Below are 16,659 nucleotides of genomic sequence, written 5' to 3'. Positions count from 1 at the left end.
GAGTGTTAACTTTTCACAATAGTTGTCAGTGAACTCTGTACATATTTGAAAAAATGTCAAATGAATGATTAAGACTTGTCCACATACAATGTCCACAATATCTGTGGGTTTGTTCAAGTCACATGACTTAATTTAAAACTACTCGGTGATTCTTGCGGCGTCTAAATTTCGTTCAAAGAGATAGATATATTTAAGCTTTAAACCCAAAATATGAAGAATTTATAGAGAAATTCGTGCAATGACAAATGTCATTTAAGAGTGATTTAAGTACATAAGATCATTTTGATATTTTTATCATTCATTTGCCTTAGTATACTAGTATACCTTTAGAGAAAACTATATGACCATCCCTTGCCTTAACGCTTTAAATTGTAATTGCGTGGTTTTGGATGACATTCAATATTTATGCTTAATCGTTAATAATATATATATATTGCTCCAATAATGGCATGACATCTTCCATATTTTCCTTGTACGATGACGTGTTCCTATTTTTCGAGATGAGATCAGTATTTGTTTGAATTCAAATAAAAAAACTGGGTAGAAATTCCGATAACTGAATGATCTAATCATAAATTTATCGTTACCTTAATTAATTATGAAAAACATGAAATAACAGGAAGTTTTATAAATAGATATTTTGGAAAAAAGCGTTACAAACCGTATAAAAGGCAGACATTTGTAAATGCAATTTATTTTCAATTCATAACTTATATTCAAAATTGTGGAATGCATTGATTAAATTAACTTCTATCTGGGAAAAATGTTAATATTCTAAAAAAGAATTGTAAATTGAACGATTTAAAAAAGATAACGAGATATTATCGCTGAGACATTGAAACATCTTAAGAGCATTTGAGTCAGTAAAATGTCGCATTCTAAATCAGCTCGGTCACATGGTGATGAACAAACTAGCTTATCATGCTGGGACAAAATCAAAGCCTGTTTTTGCTGCCGCAATATATCCTGTTTTTGCGGCCACAAAATCAGTCCGCTCAAAAATAAGGTAAGATTTAGATGGTTACTTTAATGACAACTGTTTAAAGTAAAAATTTTATATTGACTAAAATATTACATAGACTGTACATCGCATTATTAATTCCGAAGATAACGTGGGTTTATAATTAAGAAAAAAAAATGAAAATGAAAACAATTCTGAAAAACGTAAAGTTATTTTGACCTTCCAGTACACTATTTACACATTTTTCCTCGACAGTGATGTTTTCATTGTTGGCACTTAAATAACAGGTGATGTATATCAAAATCGGAGAGCGCGGCTCATTACGATTTTTTTTTATCTCAGAGTGGGAACTTTACAGACCGGAAGTTCATTAATTCAAAAGTCAAAGGTCACAATCTATGCCCTGGGTGATAACTTGGCTGAGCCAAGGATATAGTATAGTCATGTCGTTCCAGTCTCTGTCGAAATTACATGTAGATTGATCTTATCAGAAAGTATGTTTTTTCAGGAAATTTTCATACACGGACATGCTATTGGTGGGATATTGGAGACAGATACTCGACTTGACGAAAGCGGTTTAAGAGTCTACCGACACATACTTAAGATGCCTGACAACGGACCAGAAAATGTGGCGAGAAAAATGAATTTGAAGTAAGTACTAGTATTATTTGTTTATTTCTAACAAAAATGAAGATTTGTACAAAAAGTATAGTATGGAAGACGGACAAAACCCCACCAGTTAAAACCCCACCACTCAAAATTTTATAGAGTGGACAAAACCCCACCACTAAATTTTATAGAGTGGACAAAACCCCACCACTAAATTTCACAGAGTGGACAAAACCCCACCACTTATTTGATTAATTATAATATATATAATATACACATTTTTTCACATTTTATTTTTTTTTATTTCAATATAACATTAAATTTGTGTAATATAAGAATGAACAATTTTATAAACAATGCATATACATCTTGCATGTGCAATATGCAAAAAAAGGTGTTACAAACTGTACACAAAAAACTTAATCCTAATCCCTGAAGAACAAAACAGATTATTTATTGATGTTTTGATTGCAAAAAAGGTGTTACAAACTGTAACTTCTTATTGATGAGTTGTTCACACATTATTTTGAGTTTCTGCTGATGTACAATTGTTTGTTTTTTAACATGTTTACAAGAAAGTTTTGTCCACTCTATAAAGCTGAAGTGGTGGGGTTTTGTCCACTCTGTAAAATTTAGTGGTGGGGTTTTGTCCACTCTATGAAATGTAGTGGTGGGGTTTTGTCCACTCTATAAAATTTTGAGTGGTGGGGTTTTCACTGGTGGGGTTTTGTCCTACATTCGTATTGTATGTTCGTGGACATGCCTTGGGTAGGGCAAGATTCGTTTGTGCCAAATAGACAAACATAACATTTGAAAACATAATCATTTGTCATTTCTGACCGACTTTTGACATTTTCGCCATACCATACATTTTGCTTATGAGCCAAAAAATGAGGTAATCGATTACTGCTCGCCAACATTTTGGCTTTTTTGTGAAAAAGGAAAATAATTGCACAACAAGCAAAACTAATGAGGAAAAATGGTGTTAAAGTTGTGAGCATTTTTGGAAATAAACAAACATGATTTAATCATATATGGGAGCTTCTCGGTTTAAAGAACATTTTCAAAGAGCGGGTTTTTCTTCTTCTAAAATTGAAAACATTATATCCGTGCCAATTCTGTCATACTGCTGCATAAAAGTTTGTAGGTTCGAATCCCGTCAGCCACTTTCGATTCCTATATCTTATATTGACCAGATAGCTTACGAATAGTTGGTTGGTGGTTCGTTTGCTTGAAATAATGGAGAAAGCTTACTGACCATTGCAAGTTGGTGTGACTTAATTAAAGCTCCCGTCAACCTTCACCCCCCGCCCCTAAACATCAGACTCTAGAAACGACAATGAGACAGCACAATTTAAATATAGACATTTTCTCTCTCCATGTTGCATAAAAGCCAATTGATGGGGAGTTGACTTACTTCTAAAAAATATTCTCTATCGAAAAATCCTGATGTATTCGTTTGACATTGTTAATATCAATTACTGATAATATCCTAATTTACTACAATAGAATGCTAGAATATGAGGACAATATAATAACATAAAGCTATTATCTTGATTGAGATCTTATTGCATTATCTAATTTGAAAGATTGTTTTTACATAGCGTGTAGCGAATGCGAAAAATCATTGTGCTCCTTGTAATAACAATGTGATTTAAGACATTATTATTTTTGTGTGTGTGTGTGTGTGTGCGTGCGTGCGTGCGTGCGTGTATGTGTGTGTTGATTGTTGTTGTTGTTCTTTACATTATGGTTCATTGCAGAATTTTCTTTATACACTACAAGAATATATTATAGAGAATGACACAGTCATATAATTTAAAATAGTTCGTCTCAAACTGTTAACCAATCATATTCCAACAAATCCTAAATTATGTCGTTTAAATAAAGTTATTAAACTTTCAGTTGGTTCTTATTTTATTTTATTTATTTTATTTTATTGACCTGTTAGTGCATTAAAGAGTTAGGTTTTTAATAGAAAAGATCGACGTAATTTCGTCAAATATTTGAAGGAAAAAATGAATGAAAGTTTGAATAACATGTAAAGTATGTATAGATTTATTCTAATATATTGGTTTGACCGAAATGAAGGCACACTTTAGTTCATTGTGATAAAAGCTTTTACTTGTAAAAAATAAATAGAATAAGATAGATTGCCTATCTTTACATAAAACACAATTAGTTCCTTTTGAACTAGATACGCTGTGGGTTATTGAGTGTTATGAAACAGCTGTTTATTTTTATTATTTATTTTATTTTATCTTATTTTATTTTTCATTATTTTTCATGATTGGATTTTGGGTAGCACCAACACAGAAACAGTCATATGACTACTTTTCACCTGTACTGGTGGAGGAAGATCTCAGGTGCTCTTCCATGCATTATTTCAGGCACGAACAGGCCTGAACAGAGTAGAACCATCGAACTTCCATAAGTTTGCTGAATAGCTTTCTCACATGTCGGGATTCGAACACACAGCGATGAGGGAAAAGTGGTTTGAAGTCAAACTTTTAACTTAAAACAGAAATATGTTGGCTCGCATATAATACGAAATAAATGACAATTGGTGGATATTTTTTCTCTAACTTTAATGCTTTCACCATAATGTAGAGGTATGTTTGTTATTGTTCTGTTATTAACACATGTATATGTATTGTAAGTGGAATAATCAGTATGATTTGTTGTAAAAAGAAACGAGGCTGCCAGAAAATGGCTGAAGACAAGTTAAATCAAATCTAATCTTAATGATAATAGCCCAGAAGCAAAGCCCAGAATTTTTTCTTCCTTTGCAGAGACGGAGATGAATTGCTGGAGCTGAATAAAGATTTGCTTCCGCTTCTTACTCCAGAACAGGTCCTCAAAGGGTTCCAGAATATAAAAACAGACGGACGGACAAACACAGTATTGGTATTGATTCTTTATTCGACTTTACACAATCCTGTCCTAGCCTAAAAAATCGGCCTATATGTTATCGACCAGTCACATGTTACCGTAGTCTTTACCCCTTTTGAATTATCAACTCAATGATAAAAGTCTGCCAAGCGGATACCGTTGTGTTGTAAAATAAACAACTAAAGTACCCGCTAGATGCTCCCGCACTCCGAGTATGGGAGTATAACCCACACCACTATTGGGTGAAGATCCCTTTTTGCATTCTAATATCTTAAGCCTTAAGCCTTAAGCCTTTTCATTTTGAATGGACTGTTCCAAATTCAAAGCAAGACAAAGATGAAATAAAAAGTAAAATATGTATGCGCATGCGTAAAGTTTTATTTTCAGACTGTAGGGAGGAAAGAAGACACTTATTTTGTTTCTGATAATCAGGCAGAAATGCGCAATGCATCTAACACCCGGACGAACATGTCTACGAGAACGAACATTCCGGAAGTTTCATATTCAAGGACTGAAATGACAAATGCTTCTAACAGCATAAGTAAAATTACACCTGTTAGTGATCAGGTGCATGCGGTTAAGAGGTTATGTTGCAAGTTCGAATGCAAAGGTAATTGTGATGAATTATATTCATTTTATTTTAATTTTATATTTATCTTATGAACATATCTATAAATGATTCCTACCCACACTTATTTCTGTTCGCGATAGCCTTTCAGCCTTCTTCAACATCATAGTGACGCTGCTGTCCGTAAGGCTGATACGTTTTATATTTTGCTATATCACATACCCGTGCCTCTTTTGCGACTCCGTCAAAATAAGACGGCCGTGCATATATTTTAACTTGACGTCATTTGCGTTTTACTAACACAGTGTAAAGACAAAGGGGGGGGTCAATGGAAAATTACTCTTTTTCACTTAAAGCGGTGTTAATTTTTTGTATGTGATAAATAGAATATTAAATTCGTGTACTGATTTTATTGCTCGTAGAATAAAATTATATTATGCTCTCTATTATTCTTGATAATGTTTATGAACATATTCACGACGGTTTGTTGTGATGTAATGCTTGATATGTTTATGAATATATTTACGAAGTTTTGTAGTGATATAATGCCTGTTAATGAACATATATACGACGTTTTGTTGTGATGTAATGCTTGATATGTTTATGAACATATTCATGACGTTTTGTAGTGATGTAATGCCTGTTAATGTTAATGAACATATTCACGACGTTTTGTTGTGATGTAATGCTTGAAAATGTTTATCAACATATTTACGACGTTTAGTAGTGATTTAATGCCTGTTAATGTTTATGAACATATTCACGACGTTTTGTTGTGATGTAACGCTTGATAATGTTTATGAACATATTCACGACGTTTTGTAGTGATGTAATGCTTGATATGTTTATGAACATATTCACGACGTTTTGTTGTGATGTAACGCTTGATAATGTTTATGAACATATTCACGACGTTTTGTAGTGATGTAATGCTTGAACATGTTTATGAACATATTTACGACGTTTTGTAGTGATGTAAGGCTTGAACATGTTTATGAACATATTTACGACGTTTTGTAGTGATGTAATGCTTGATTTGTTTATGAACATATTCACGACGTTTTGTTGTGATGTAACGCTTGATAATGTTTATGAACATATTTACGACGTTTTGTTGTGATGTAATGCTTGATATGTTTATAAACATATATACGACGTTTTGTAGTGATATAATGCCTGTTAATGTTTATGAACATATTTACGACGTTTTGTTGTGATGTAACGCTTGATAATGTTTATCAACATATTTACGACGTTTTGTTGTGATGTAATGCTTGATATGTTTATGAACATATATACGACGTTTTGTAGTGATGTAATGCCTGTTAATGTTTATGAACATATTTACGACGTTTTGTTGTGATGTAATGCTTTATATGTTTATGAACATATATACGACGTTTTGTAGTGATATAATGCCTGTTAATGTTTATGAACATATTTACGACGTTTTGTAGTGATGTAATGCTTGATATGTTTAAAAACATATATACGACGTTTTGTTGTGATGTAACGCTTGTTAATATTTATGAACATATTTACGACGTTTTGTAGTGATGTAATGCTTGTTATGTTTATGAACATATATACGACGTTTTGTAGTGATGTAATGCTTGATATGTTTATGAACATATATACGCCGTTTTGTAGTGATGTAATGCTATATATATGTAAATGAACATTTATACGACGTTTTGTAGTGATGTAATGCTTGATATGTTTATGAACATATATACGACGTTTTGTAGTGATGTAATGCCTGTTAATGTTTATGAACATATTTACGACGTTTTGTTGTGATGTAATGCTTGATATGTTTATGAACATATATACGACGTTTTGTAGTGATATAATGCCTGTTAATGTTTATGAACATATTTACGACGTTTTGTAGTGATGTAATGCTTGATATGTTTATGAACATATTCACGACGTTTTGTAGTGATGTAATGCTTGATATGTTTATGAACATGTATACGACGTTTTGAAGTGATATAATGCCTGTTAATGCTTATGAACATATATACGACGTTTTGTAGTGATATAATGCCTGTTAATGTTTATGAACATATTTACGACGTTTAGTAGTGATGTAATGCTTGTTAATGTTTATGAACATATTTACGACGTTCCGCAGTGATGTAATGCTTGTTAATATTTATGAACATATGCACGAGGTTTCGTAGTGATGTAATGCTTGTTAATGTTTATGAACATATTCACAATGTTTTGTAGTGATGTAATGTTTGATATGTTTATGAACATATTTACGACGTTTTGTAATGATGTAATGTTCGTTATGTTTATGAGTATATTTACGACATTTTGTAGTGATGTTATGTTTGTTATGTTAATGAATATATTTACGACGTTTTGTAGTGATGTAATGTTTGTTATGTTAATGAATATATTTACGACGTTTTGTTGTGATGTAATGTTTGTTATGTTTATGAATATATTCACGATGTTTTGTAGGAGGAAAGTGTATTCCAATTGACCGAAGAGAACCTGAAAATGACGACGGTTTTTCACGAGAAATAGAAAGTGTGCATAAGTATCAGCTTGTTCCTCAACCTAGTCATTTCATAATGATTGAAGGTCAAACAGTCAAAGCGGGTACAAGAGACGGTATATCTACATCTCGTTATTTTTATTCTTTCCTACTGGACCAGATTTATAATTAATAAAACATTGCATAAAATAATAACACTGATACGATATAGATTAAATGTTCATGAACTAAAGTCATGGAGTTTAATCTGTGCTAAAGTTTAACATAATAGCAAGATATTCCGTGATAGAAGTCCCATTTTCTGAATTGTATTGTTGCCTCTAAAATTACAAAACTACCTACCGGTATTGTGTTCCACATGGACCAGCTATCCGCATTGAGACTATTTGCGATAGATTGATATATACGTGATTTAATCATTGATCTTTATTCTTAATCGGCAATTTTTTTCACAAGCGGACGTTTTATTGGACCACTAAACTAAACTTTATCTCAATTTCCCAAACATTTATAATGAGCAGTTCCAAAACTTGATGCCAGACAAGTCCATTTAAGAAATTCATCAGGTTAAGAGATAAACAAATATTAACAATATTTATTATTTCAGACGACATCTTAAAGACATTGAAATACCATCTTGACGGTACAAATTATTATAAACAGAATGGATATGTTCATTTTGATGGCGTTACCCTTTCAAATATAGATAAGACACAGTACATCTGTCTAAATGTTGAAGAAAACAGGATCGAAATGTCGGTAAGCTTAAGTGTACTATAATCGGGTAACTGTCATGTCGTCTGTTTTTCGACATAACAGTGCGAATGACCGTAGAAACTTTTCATGATCAATCACATCGATGGTGATTTGCACCGTCCGGGAATCGAACCCGTGCTGCCCGATTCACAGTCCAACATATTGAGCTTGAAAATGCTGGAACACTTTCATTACTAATTAATATGCATAAAATATCTCAGGAAATGGTGATTGGGATTCGTTCAAATTCGCAGTCGACTTTACAATTTTACGGAGAATAGCAAGAACTTTCGATAGTGGTATCCGATAGTAGTAATGAAATCACACCCACTTCTTACGTTCTTAAGTATTGGGAGGGTTTTGCTTATAGATCAACATTTAAAATTCCATTTCTAAATGCGGACTTAGCAGTTGACACGAATGTATTCAGCACAACATTCAATATGATGCCGAGTTAGCATGTTTAGTAAGCACACTATTTGTATGTATGTATGTATGTATGTATGTATGTATGTATGTATATGTGTGTGCGTGCGTGCGTGCGTGCGTGTATTAATTTGTTTGTTTGTTGCAGGGTGAGCCAGAATGGTTCAAGATCAGCATGAACGATTCACAAGTCCACTTTTCATTATCAAAATTGCAAGGTAAATCACTCAACCTGAATTTGTTATTTTATTTACCTTGAATGTAATCAGGGAAATTCATTCTTTGTTGATAGGGATCTTAATACTTGTACAAAAATATATTTGATTACAGAGCTGAGTCTGATTAGACGCCTCTAGGCTGACAATTTCATGTCGCTAACGCCGCTCTGTCGTGAACTTCACAGATCTTAAAAATATCCTAAACTATATTAACTATTTATAAGAATTTAGGGAAATACACACACCATGTATTTTATAATGTTATTTGTATGATACAAATGTTACAAAATCTGTCTGTATAGTATAAACTTATTTAACATCATTTTTTACCCTTAAGACCATTTATCAGTCTTTCAAAGTTTCATTATAAATAAAATGATTTGATAAAGAAATAGCAACATTCTTATTTTCAGGAAGAAAAAGCACGTACATGTATATTGGTTACCACGAGGAAGAACAAATGTTGATGCCGCTTGACCAGCCCTGTAAATTTGAGGAAGTAACGGTGTCTTAATAACGTACAAGTTCGACCAGCTTCGCCATTTTCCGTGAAAATCGTTTAGATGGCGGAATTTAACTCACTACAGTATTAAAGTAGTACTACAGAGATCACAAAGTAGAAAAATATCGCCTTTTTTTATTTTTTTTATTCATTCATGATCGTATATAAATCAGTGTGAGAAGACGAATTTATTGTGCATTTCGGCGTGTAAACAGGCGAGATTTTAGCATTTAATCATACAAGCGCCCTATCCGGTATATAAATGTATACAGTATTAGTGGTGTTCCAACAATTTTTTTTCGTCTCATTCCAAAATTTCTGGTTGCTCCGTGTCAAATAGACGTTCGCTTACTTAGTTTTTGGAAGACAATATATGATATTTTTATAAGTGAATGTAAGTGAGACAACTATATTCAGCAATAAAGTCGTAGACTTGTAAGAAGAAAATTCCACGTTTTGAATTATTCTCACGCTGATAAAATGACACCAAAGAATTTAGATTTTCTTAATTACATAATATCAATGACTCCTTTTGAAAAGTCTGTAATTATTATAAAATAACTGCTTAATAGTTAAGTTATTGTATATATTTATATGAAAATCTTTTATTCTGTATCTTACTTAGAAAAAAAAAATATGAGTAAATTAGTAAAGCAGTATGCCTCCAGATGAACATTTTTTTTTTTTTTGAAGAAAGTCAATCTCGAGAAAAATGAACTAAGATTTTAAAGAAAGTAAAAAGATTCAAGATTCAATCTCGAGAAAAATGAACTAAGATTTTAAAGAAAGTAAAAAGATTCAAGATTCAAGTATATCAATATATGTGAATATTGACGGCAGTATTTATCACCATATTTCTACTGCATGACTAACGCAGTAAGAGCTATTTTTGCATATTTTGACCTCTTTTCTGGTAGTTTACGTGGATTTTAAGTGCTGTCTTGCAATGTGTAAATCACTTTCCTAGTTCACTTCGTTTAAATACATTTTCAAATTTTTATGAAAATTATCATGATTATAGATACAGCTTTGATTAAAGTGTGGTAAATAAAACACACAGGCTTGTTATAATATACTTGATATGTCAACCATATCTAACTCTCATTTCTGTAATGATAAAATATATATTTTGAATGTTGGATTATGACTCTATTGTAAATACTTTATATCATTATCATTTTATTTTATTGGTTGTCTAATATGGATTTTCTGCTTTCATTTGACAAAGAACTGGTGACGTCATTGCGCGTTATTCATCTGTTTCCGCTTTTGTATTTTAGTCTATTTTTTTTAACCGATCCAAAATGTCTATGGTCACTTTTATATAATTACCAATTACATTAATCTCTTTAAGGTTTACAGTAGAAACTTGATGCACATCACCCGCAATACATTTTTATATTTCTAATGAAGGATTACGTTTACAGTACTTGTAGAAAAGGTGTTTTTTATAGAAAAATAGTCTGAAATTGAAGGGACTTAATTAACTGAGGTCTTTTGACATGACGGAACTAGAATTGTTTTTTCACAAATTTGTACCATTTGATGTATATAGTTATCTGAACTAATTACCTGTGTGCAAAAATTTCAGGTCATTCATTCAATTTGTTTTGCCAGATTAACCGTTTTAAATGTAAAAAAATGAGCCAAACCAGGCTAATAACCACAGTATATAAACAAAATTACTGTACCCTGTCTTGAGAGCCTATATTATTCAATGTGTATACGTAACTTGTCTTGCGAGTACAAGCACATGTTACTTCCGGTTACTGTACCTTACTTGGGAGCTTGTACCTTACTTGCGATAACAGGATGTAGACTTGTTTATATACAGTGAGAACAGCACAAAATCGTGTTACAGTTTAATTTTAAGCATATTTCTTTATTATATTTAGTATATTTTTTCCGTTTTAAATCTCCCAGTGTATCTATTTAAGAATAAAAAGTCTCAGAGGCACTATACACAGAGTGGCTATAACAACTTCAAACACAGAGTGGCTATGACAATATCAAAACATTTTCTTTTTTGTTAAAATAAATAGAAAAGTTAAACATGTCAGGAATTATAAAAAAAAATGTGACATTTTGAATTAAGGTAAATGTATATATGGCCTTGAAATTTACTTTTTTTTGTTGTTGGTTTATTATTATTATTATTATTATTATTATTAATTTTGTTGTTGTTTTGTTGTTGTTTTGTTATTGTGTTATATCAAAAACACTGGACAAGTTCAACTTCCGCTGCAATCAACTCATTATTAATAGAGTTATGTCTCTTTAAAAAGAAATTTAAGGAAATTTTAAGTGAAATTTTTGGTTTCAGCAAAATAACTTTTGAAGGATTTCAATGATTATGTTTATATTTTGCAGGCAAATATGCTAGTATATGATGGTTATTTTCACTGCAATCAACTCGTTATTGCAAGAGTTGTGCCCCATTTCAACAAAATTTCTGTGAAATTATTGGTTCCAACAGAGTTACTTTAAAAAGATTTCATTCTTGTTTTGTTTAGATGTTTAGTTTATTTTTCTTTGACTTAAAGCGTTTACAAGTTTAAGTAAATTTGTATATAATGTACCGGTAGTATGTAATTTTAAACGTTTATTGTGTGCATTATTGTATATTTAGTTTACATTGTGTGAAATTAAAAAAAAATATGAAAGTTTAACATAAATATGTGTTTGTGTTTTAGCCCACTTGAGCATAAAGTGTATATGCACAGGCGAGCTTTAGTATGATGGCTGATTTTGACTTTTGTGCGTCGTGTTGTCGCTAGCGACAGCATGACAAAGCGCCAAACGGCGCGTTGTCGGCCTTTCGTTTTGTTCTGTTGCTAACACCAAACGGTGCGTTGTCGTGCGGCGTGTTGTTGCGATGTCACATTGTCGCTCTGATCAAATTGAAGGATTGGCTTATCAGCCAACCGACAGGGCAACATCGCGACAACGCGCCGTGCTTCGCTAGCGACAGGACGACAAGACCACAGTGCGACAAAGCGCTGTATGAGCACATTTGTCTCGGAGCACATTTGTCTTACGTAAGACCGATGCGGTCGCATTTGTCCCACATGAGACAAATGGGACCTCAAATGTCTACCCAAAAAAACTCATTTGTGTGACTAATGTGCTCCGATCAAGTTTTTTAAGGGACAAGACAGCACATTTGTCTCATGTGTTTTTAAGGGACAAGAAAGCACATTTGTCTCATGTCATTTTTTATGAATTCATTTGTCACATATTTCCCCACGGCAGAAATTCTTTTTATGCCACCGCAGCATCTGCGATGCGGTGGCATATAGCGATTCACCTGTGTTTATGTATGTGTGTGTGTTTGTTTGTTTGTTTGTGTGTGTGTGTTTTATATAGATTATATAGTGAACTTAAAAAACCTTCTTGTGAAAAACCACTAGTCCAATTTCAACCAAACTTGGCAGGATTGATCCTTGGGTGAAGGGCTTTCAAAGTTGTTCAAAGAATTTCATTCCATGCAGAAATCTGGTTGCCATGGCAACCAAAAGGAATTGAAAGAATAAATTTAAAAAAAATCTTCTTGTAAAGATCCAAAAGGCCTAGAGCTTAGATATTTTGCATAAGGCATTGTCTGGTAGACTTGTACCAACTTTGTTCAAATTATAGCCCTGGGGTCAAAATCGGCCCCGCCCCGGGGGTCATTGATTTTCACTATATATACATATAGTAAAAACATAAAATACCTTCCTGTAAAGACCATTAAGGCCTAGAGCTTAGATATTTTGCATAAGGCATTGTCTGGTAGAAATCTACCTAGATTGTTCAAATTATAGCCCTGGGGTCAAAATCGGCCCTGTCCCGGGGGTCATTGATTTTCACTATATGTACATATAGTAAAAACTTAAAATCCTTCTTGTAAAGACCAAAACGGCCTAGAGCTTAGATATTTTGCATAAGGCAATGTCTGGTAGACTTCTACCCAAATTGTTCAAATAATACCCCTGGGGTCAAAATCGGCCCCGCCCCGGGGGTCATTGGTTTTCCTTATATGTATATAGTAAAAACTTTAAAAAAAAATTCTTCTAGCAATTGACAAATGCTAGAGGTTAGATATTTTGCATGAAACATTGTGAAGTGAACTTCTAGCAAGATTGTTCAAATTATAGCCCTGGGGTGAAAATTGCCCACGCCCCGGGGGTCATTAATTTTCAATTATTTTATATACATATAGTAAAAAATCAAAAAAATCTTATTGTCTGAAGGTACAAGGCCTAGAGCTTTAATATTTGTTAAATGATATCATCTATAGGTACTCTACCAAAGTTGTTCAAATTTTGCCTCTAGTGTCAAAATTAGCCCTGCCCCGGGGGCCATAGGTTTTCCTTATATGTATTTTGTAAAAACTTAAAAAAATCATCTTCTCTAAATTTACAAAGGCTAGAGTTAAGATATTTTTCATGAAATATTATTTAGTGAACCTCTAGCAAGATTATAGCCCTGGGGTCAAAATTGGCCTGGCCCCACCCCCAGGGGTCATTGATTTTCACTGTGTACATATAGTAAAAAAATAAAAAATCTTCTTGTCTGAAGGTACAAGGCTTAAGGCTTTGATATTTGGTATATAATATCATCTATAGGTCCTCTACTAAAGTTGTTTTAATTATGCCCCTAGTGTTAAAATTGCCCTGCCCCAGAGGCGATAGTTTTTCTTATATGTATAAAGTAAAAACTTGAAAAATCTTCTTCTCTGAATTGAAAAATCTTCTTCTCTGAATTGACAAAGGCTAAGGGTTAAATATATGGCATGAGACTTTGTGAAGTGAACCTTTACAAAGATTGTTCAAATTATAGCCCTGGGGTCAAAATTGATCCCGCCCCAGGGGTCATTATTTTCATTATGTACATATAGTAAAAAAATAAAAAAATATTTTTGTCTGAAGGTACAAGGCATAGAGCTTTGATGTTAGCTATATAATATCATCTATAGGTGCTCTACCAAAGTTGTTCAAATTTTTCCCCTGGTGTCAAAATTGGCCCCCAGGGCAGTGATTCTCATTATGTACACATAGTAAAAACAGAAAATAAAACAAATGTTTTCTGAATGGGAGAAAGCTACAACTTAGATATTTGACTTGAAATGTTGTTTGGTGGACTGTATCAAGATTGTTTTGAATTAAATCCTTGGGTCCAAAATTTTGCCTTGCCCAAAGGAGACAATTTTGACCATGTGCACAGTTTTAGTTGTAAAATTGAACTTTGATATCAGGTGACCTAGATTTTGATGATGTGACCTACTTTCTTGTCCTTTGATGTACAGCTATGAAATTTGAACCATGTGCACAGATTAGGATGTAAAGTAAACTTTGATTTTAGCTGACCTAGATTTTTACAAAGTGTCTTACTGTGTTGCATTTGATGTAGTCATGAAATTTAGGCTGTGTGAAATATGACCTTCACCACCTAATTCACTAGACTCGAGTGCATTGATATATTCCTACTCTGATCTTTTATTGAGTTAACAACAGATTTAACCACTAATCTGATATTAAGAATTAGATAGGTCAGGGATCTATGCATTATGACAATCTTCAAAATTGTATAGAAACAAAAAAAATATGTTCCTACACTACTATTTAGTGTTGTATTAATGCGGTGGCATAGCATTTTTCTCAAATGCAATCTTGTTTTAAATCGAGGTTCGTCGATTTACCTCAAGTGTAATCATCAATAGGTTTGCTTATGCTTTCTTTATGAAAACCTACAGTGAACTAATAATTACTAATAATTATAATATCTCTTATGCAAGAAATTGAATGACTTAACCTGAAGGCGTACACTGAAACATACTAAATCCCGTTCACGATGGTAAAATGGTGACAGCGCGATGGCACGAAGGTTAGTTGATGAACGTTGATGAAAACGCTGATGGTGCAATGGTAAAAACACAATGGTACGAACGTGAAACAACGAGTGTACGATGGTGAAACAACGATTGTACGATGGTGAAACAACGAAGGCTCGATGATGAAAACGTGATGGTACTATGATGAAAGACGATGTTACGATGGTGAAAATACGATGGTACGATATGATGAAACTGCGATGGCATGATGATGAAAACGCGATATTAGTTTCTCTATCGTGGCATCCCATCATCGTGATTTCACCATCGTGTCATCGTGTTTTAATCATCGTACCATCTCAATTTCACTTTTGTACCATTGTGCATAGCTGTTCAGGGAGACAAAAATGTAACTTATGTCCAAACGAAACACCATTATCGGTTGATATTGAATGATACAATATCGTGACTCGTTTCGCATCTCGCCGAAATCTCGCGTCTCGCGAAATCTCGCGTCTCGCTTCGCGTCCCGTTCGTCGACGCGAGACAAGAAATTGATTCCAGGTCATATACCGCTAAGTAGTATTCCCTTTATAGTCTACATAAAATCACTTTAAGGCCCATTATGCCTGAGAAATGCTTTTATTTGTATTCCTCAAAAGCCTTTTATTTTTGGTATACTTTTTAGCTCTAAAAAGTTACTCATTGGCTAATTACCTGAAGCATTTTTCATCTGCTGCTTTGTTGCAGTTTGTACAGTTGAAGTGATTTAGAATTTTGTATTGAAGTCAAAGTACTACATTGTTTACATTTTGCTACTTTTATGACGCATTATTTCACATTTATCGCGAATTTCTTTGGGTTACAAGCATCTAACTTCCTCAGAAATCATTATTTGAATATTAATAAAGTCATACTTGCCCTATCTAAAGAAGTAAAAATTTATTAATTTCTGAAATCTCTTGGCACGGGATACTTCGACATTGCGAGATCTCCTGTTACAATATCGTGCCTCGCTTCGTGTCTCATCGGAATGTCGCGTCTCGCCCGATTCTGAGTGGCCCGATATTTCATAATCATGGTATTACCCGGATTATTTTAGGAACTCATGCATGTTGTGTGTGCCTTTTTAATGGCGAATCTGAAATACATATGCGCGTGCGCACGTAATAGCTATCGCGTACGCACGTAATAGTATCGCGTGGCCACGGAAAAGCTATCGTGTGCGCACGAAATAAATAAGAAAATTCTATGTCCCCTTTATGCCACCGTAGATACTACCTTGATTTTGCTAATAAAAGCATTGAAAATAAACGTGTCACAATTGATAACGATAAGAATAGACTCGCTGCATATGTGTTTAGGTTATGGATGTGCACTTGTAGAAATTTTCATTGTGACAC

General features: G+C 33.2%; 1 protein-coding gene across 1 annotated transcript; it reads left to right on the top strand.

Moving 5' to 3' along the window:
• The first annotated feature begins 677 nt into the window (after positions 1–677).
• Positions 678–15,106, top strand: LOC132759761 (uncharacterized). Its single transcript, XM_060751593.1, has 8 exons — positions 678–1,006; positions 1,470–1,612; positions 4,363–4,477; positions 4,850–5,072; positions 7,506–7,658; positions 8,150–8,301; positions 8,873–8,942; positions 9,356–15,106. Exons 1-8 carry the CDS (start codon positions 869–871, stop codon positions 9,454–9,456), a joined length of 1,095 nt encoding a protein of 364 aa, XP_060607576.1. The 5' UTR covers positions 678–868; the 3' UTR covers positions 9,457–15,106.
• Positions 15,107–16,659: the final 1,553 nt, after the last annotated feature.

The sequence above is a fragment of the Ruditapes philippinarum genome, unplaced genomic scaffold, assembly GCF_026571515.1.
Source record: "Ruditapes philippinarum isolate M1 unplaced genomic scaffold, ASM2657151v2 ctg38_1_1_1_1, whole genome shotgun sequence".
Taxonomy (NCBI): domain Eukaryota; kingdom Metazoa; phylum Mollusca; class Bivalvia; order Venerida; family Veneridae; genus Ruditapes; species Ruditapes philippinarum.
The sequence above is the reverse complement of the archived record's forward strand: the minus strand, read 5'-3'. Positions and strand labels throughout refer to the sequence as shown.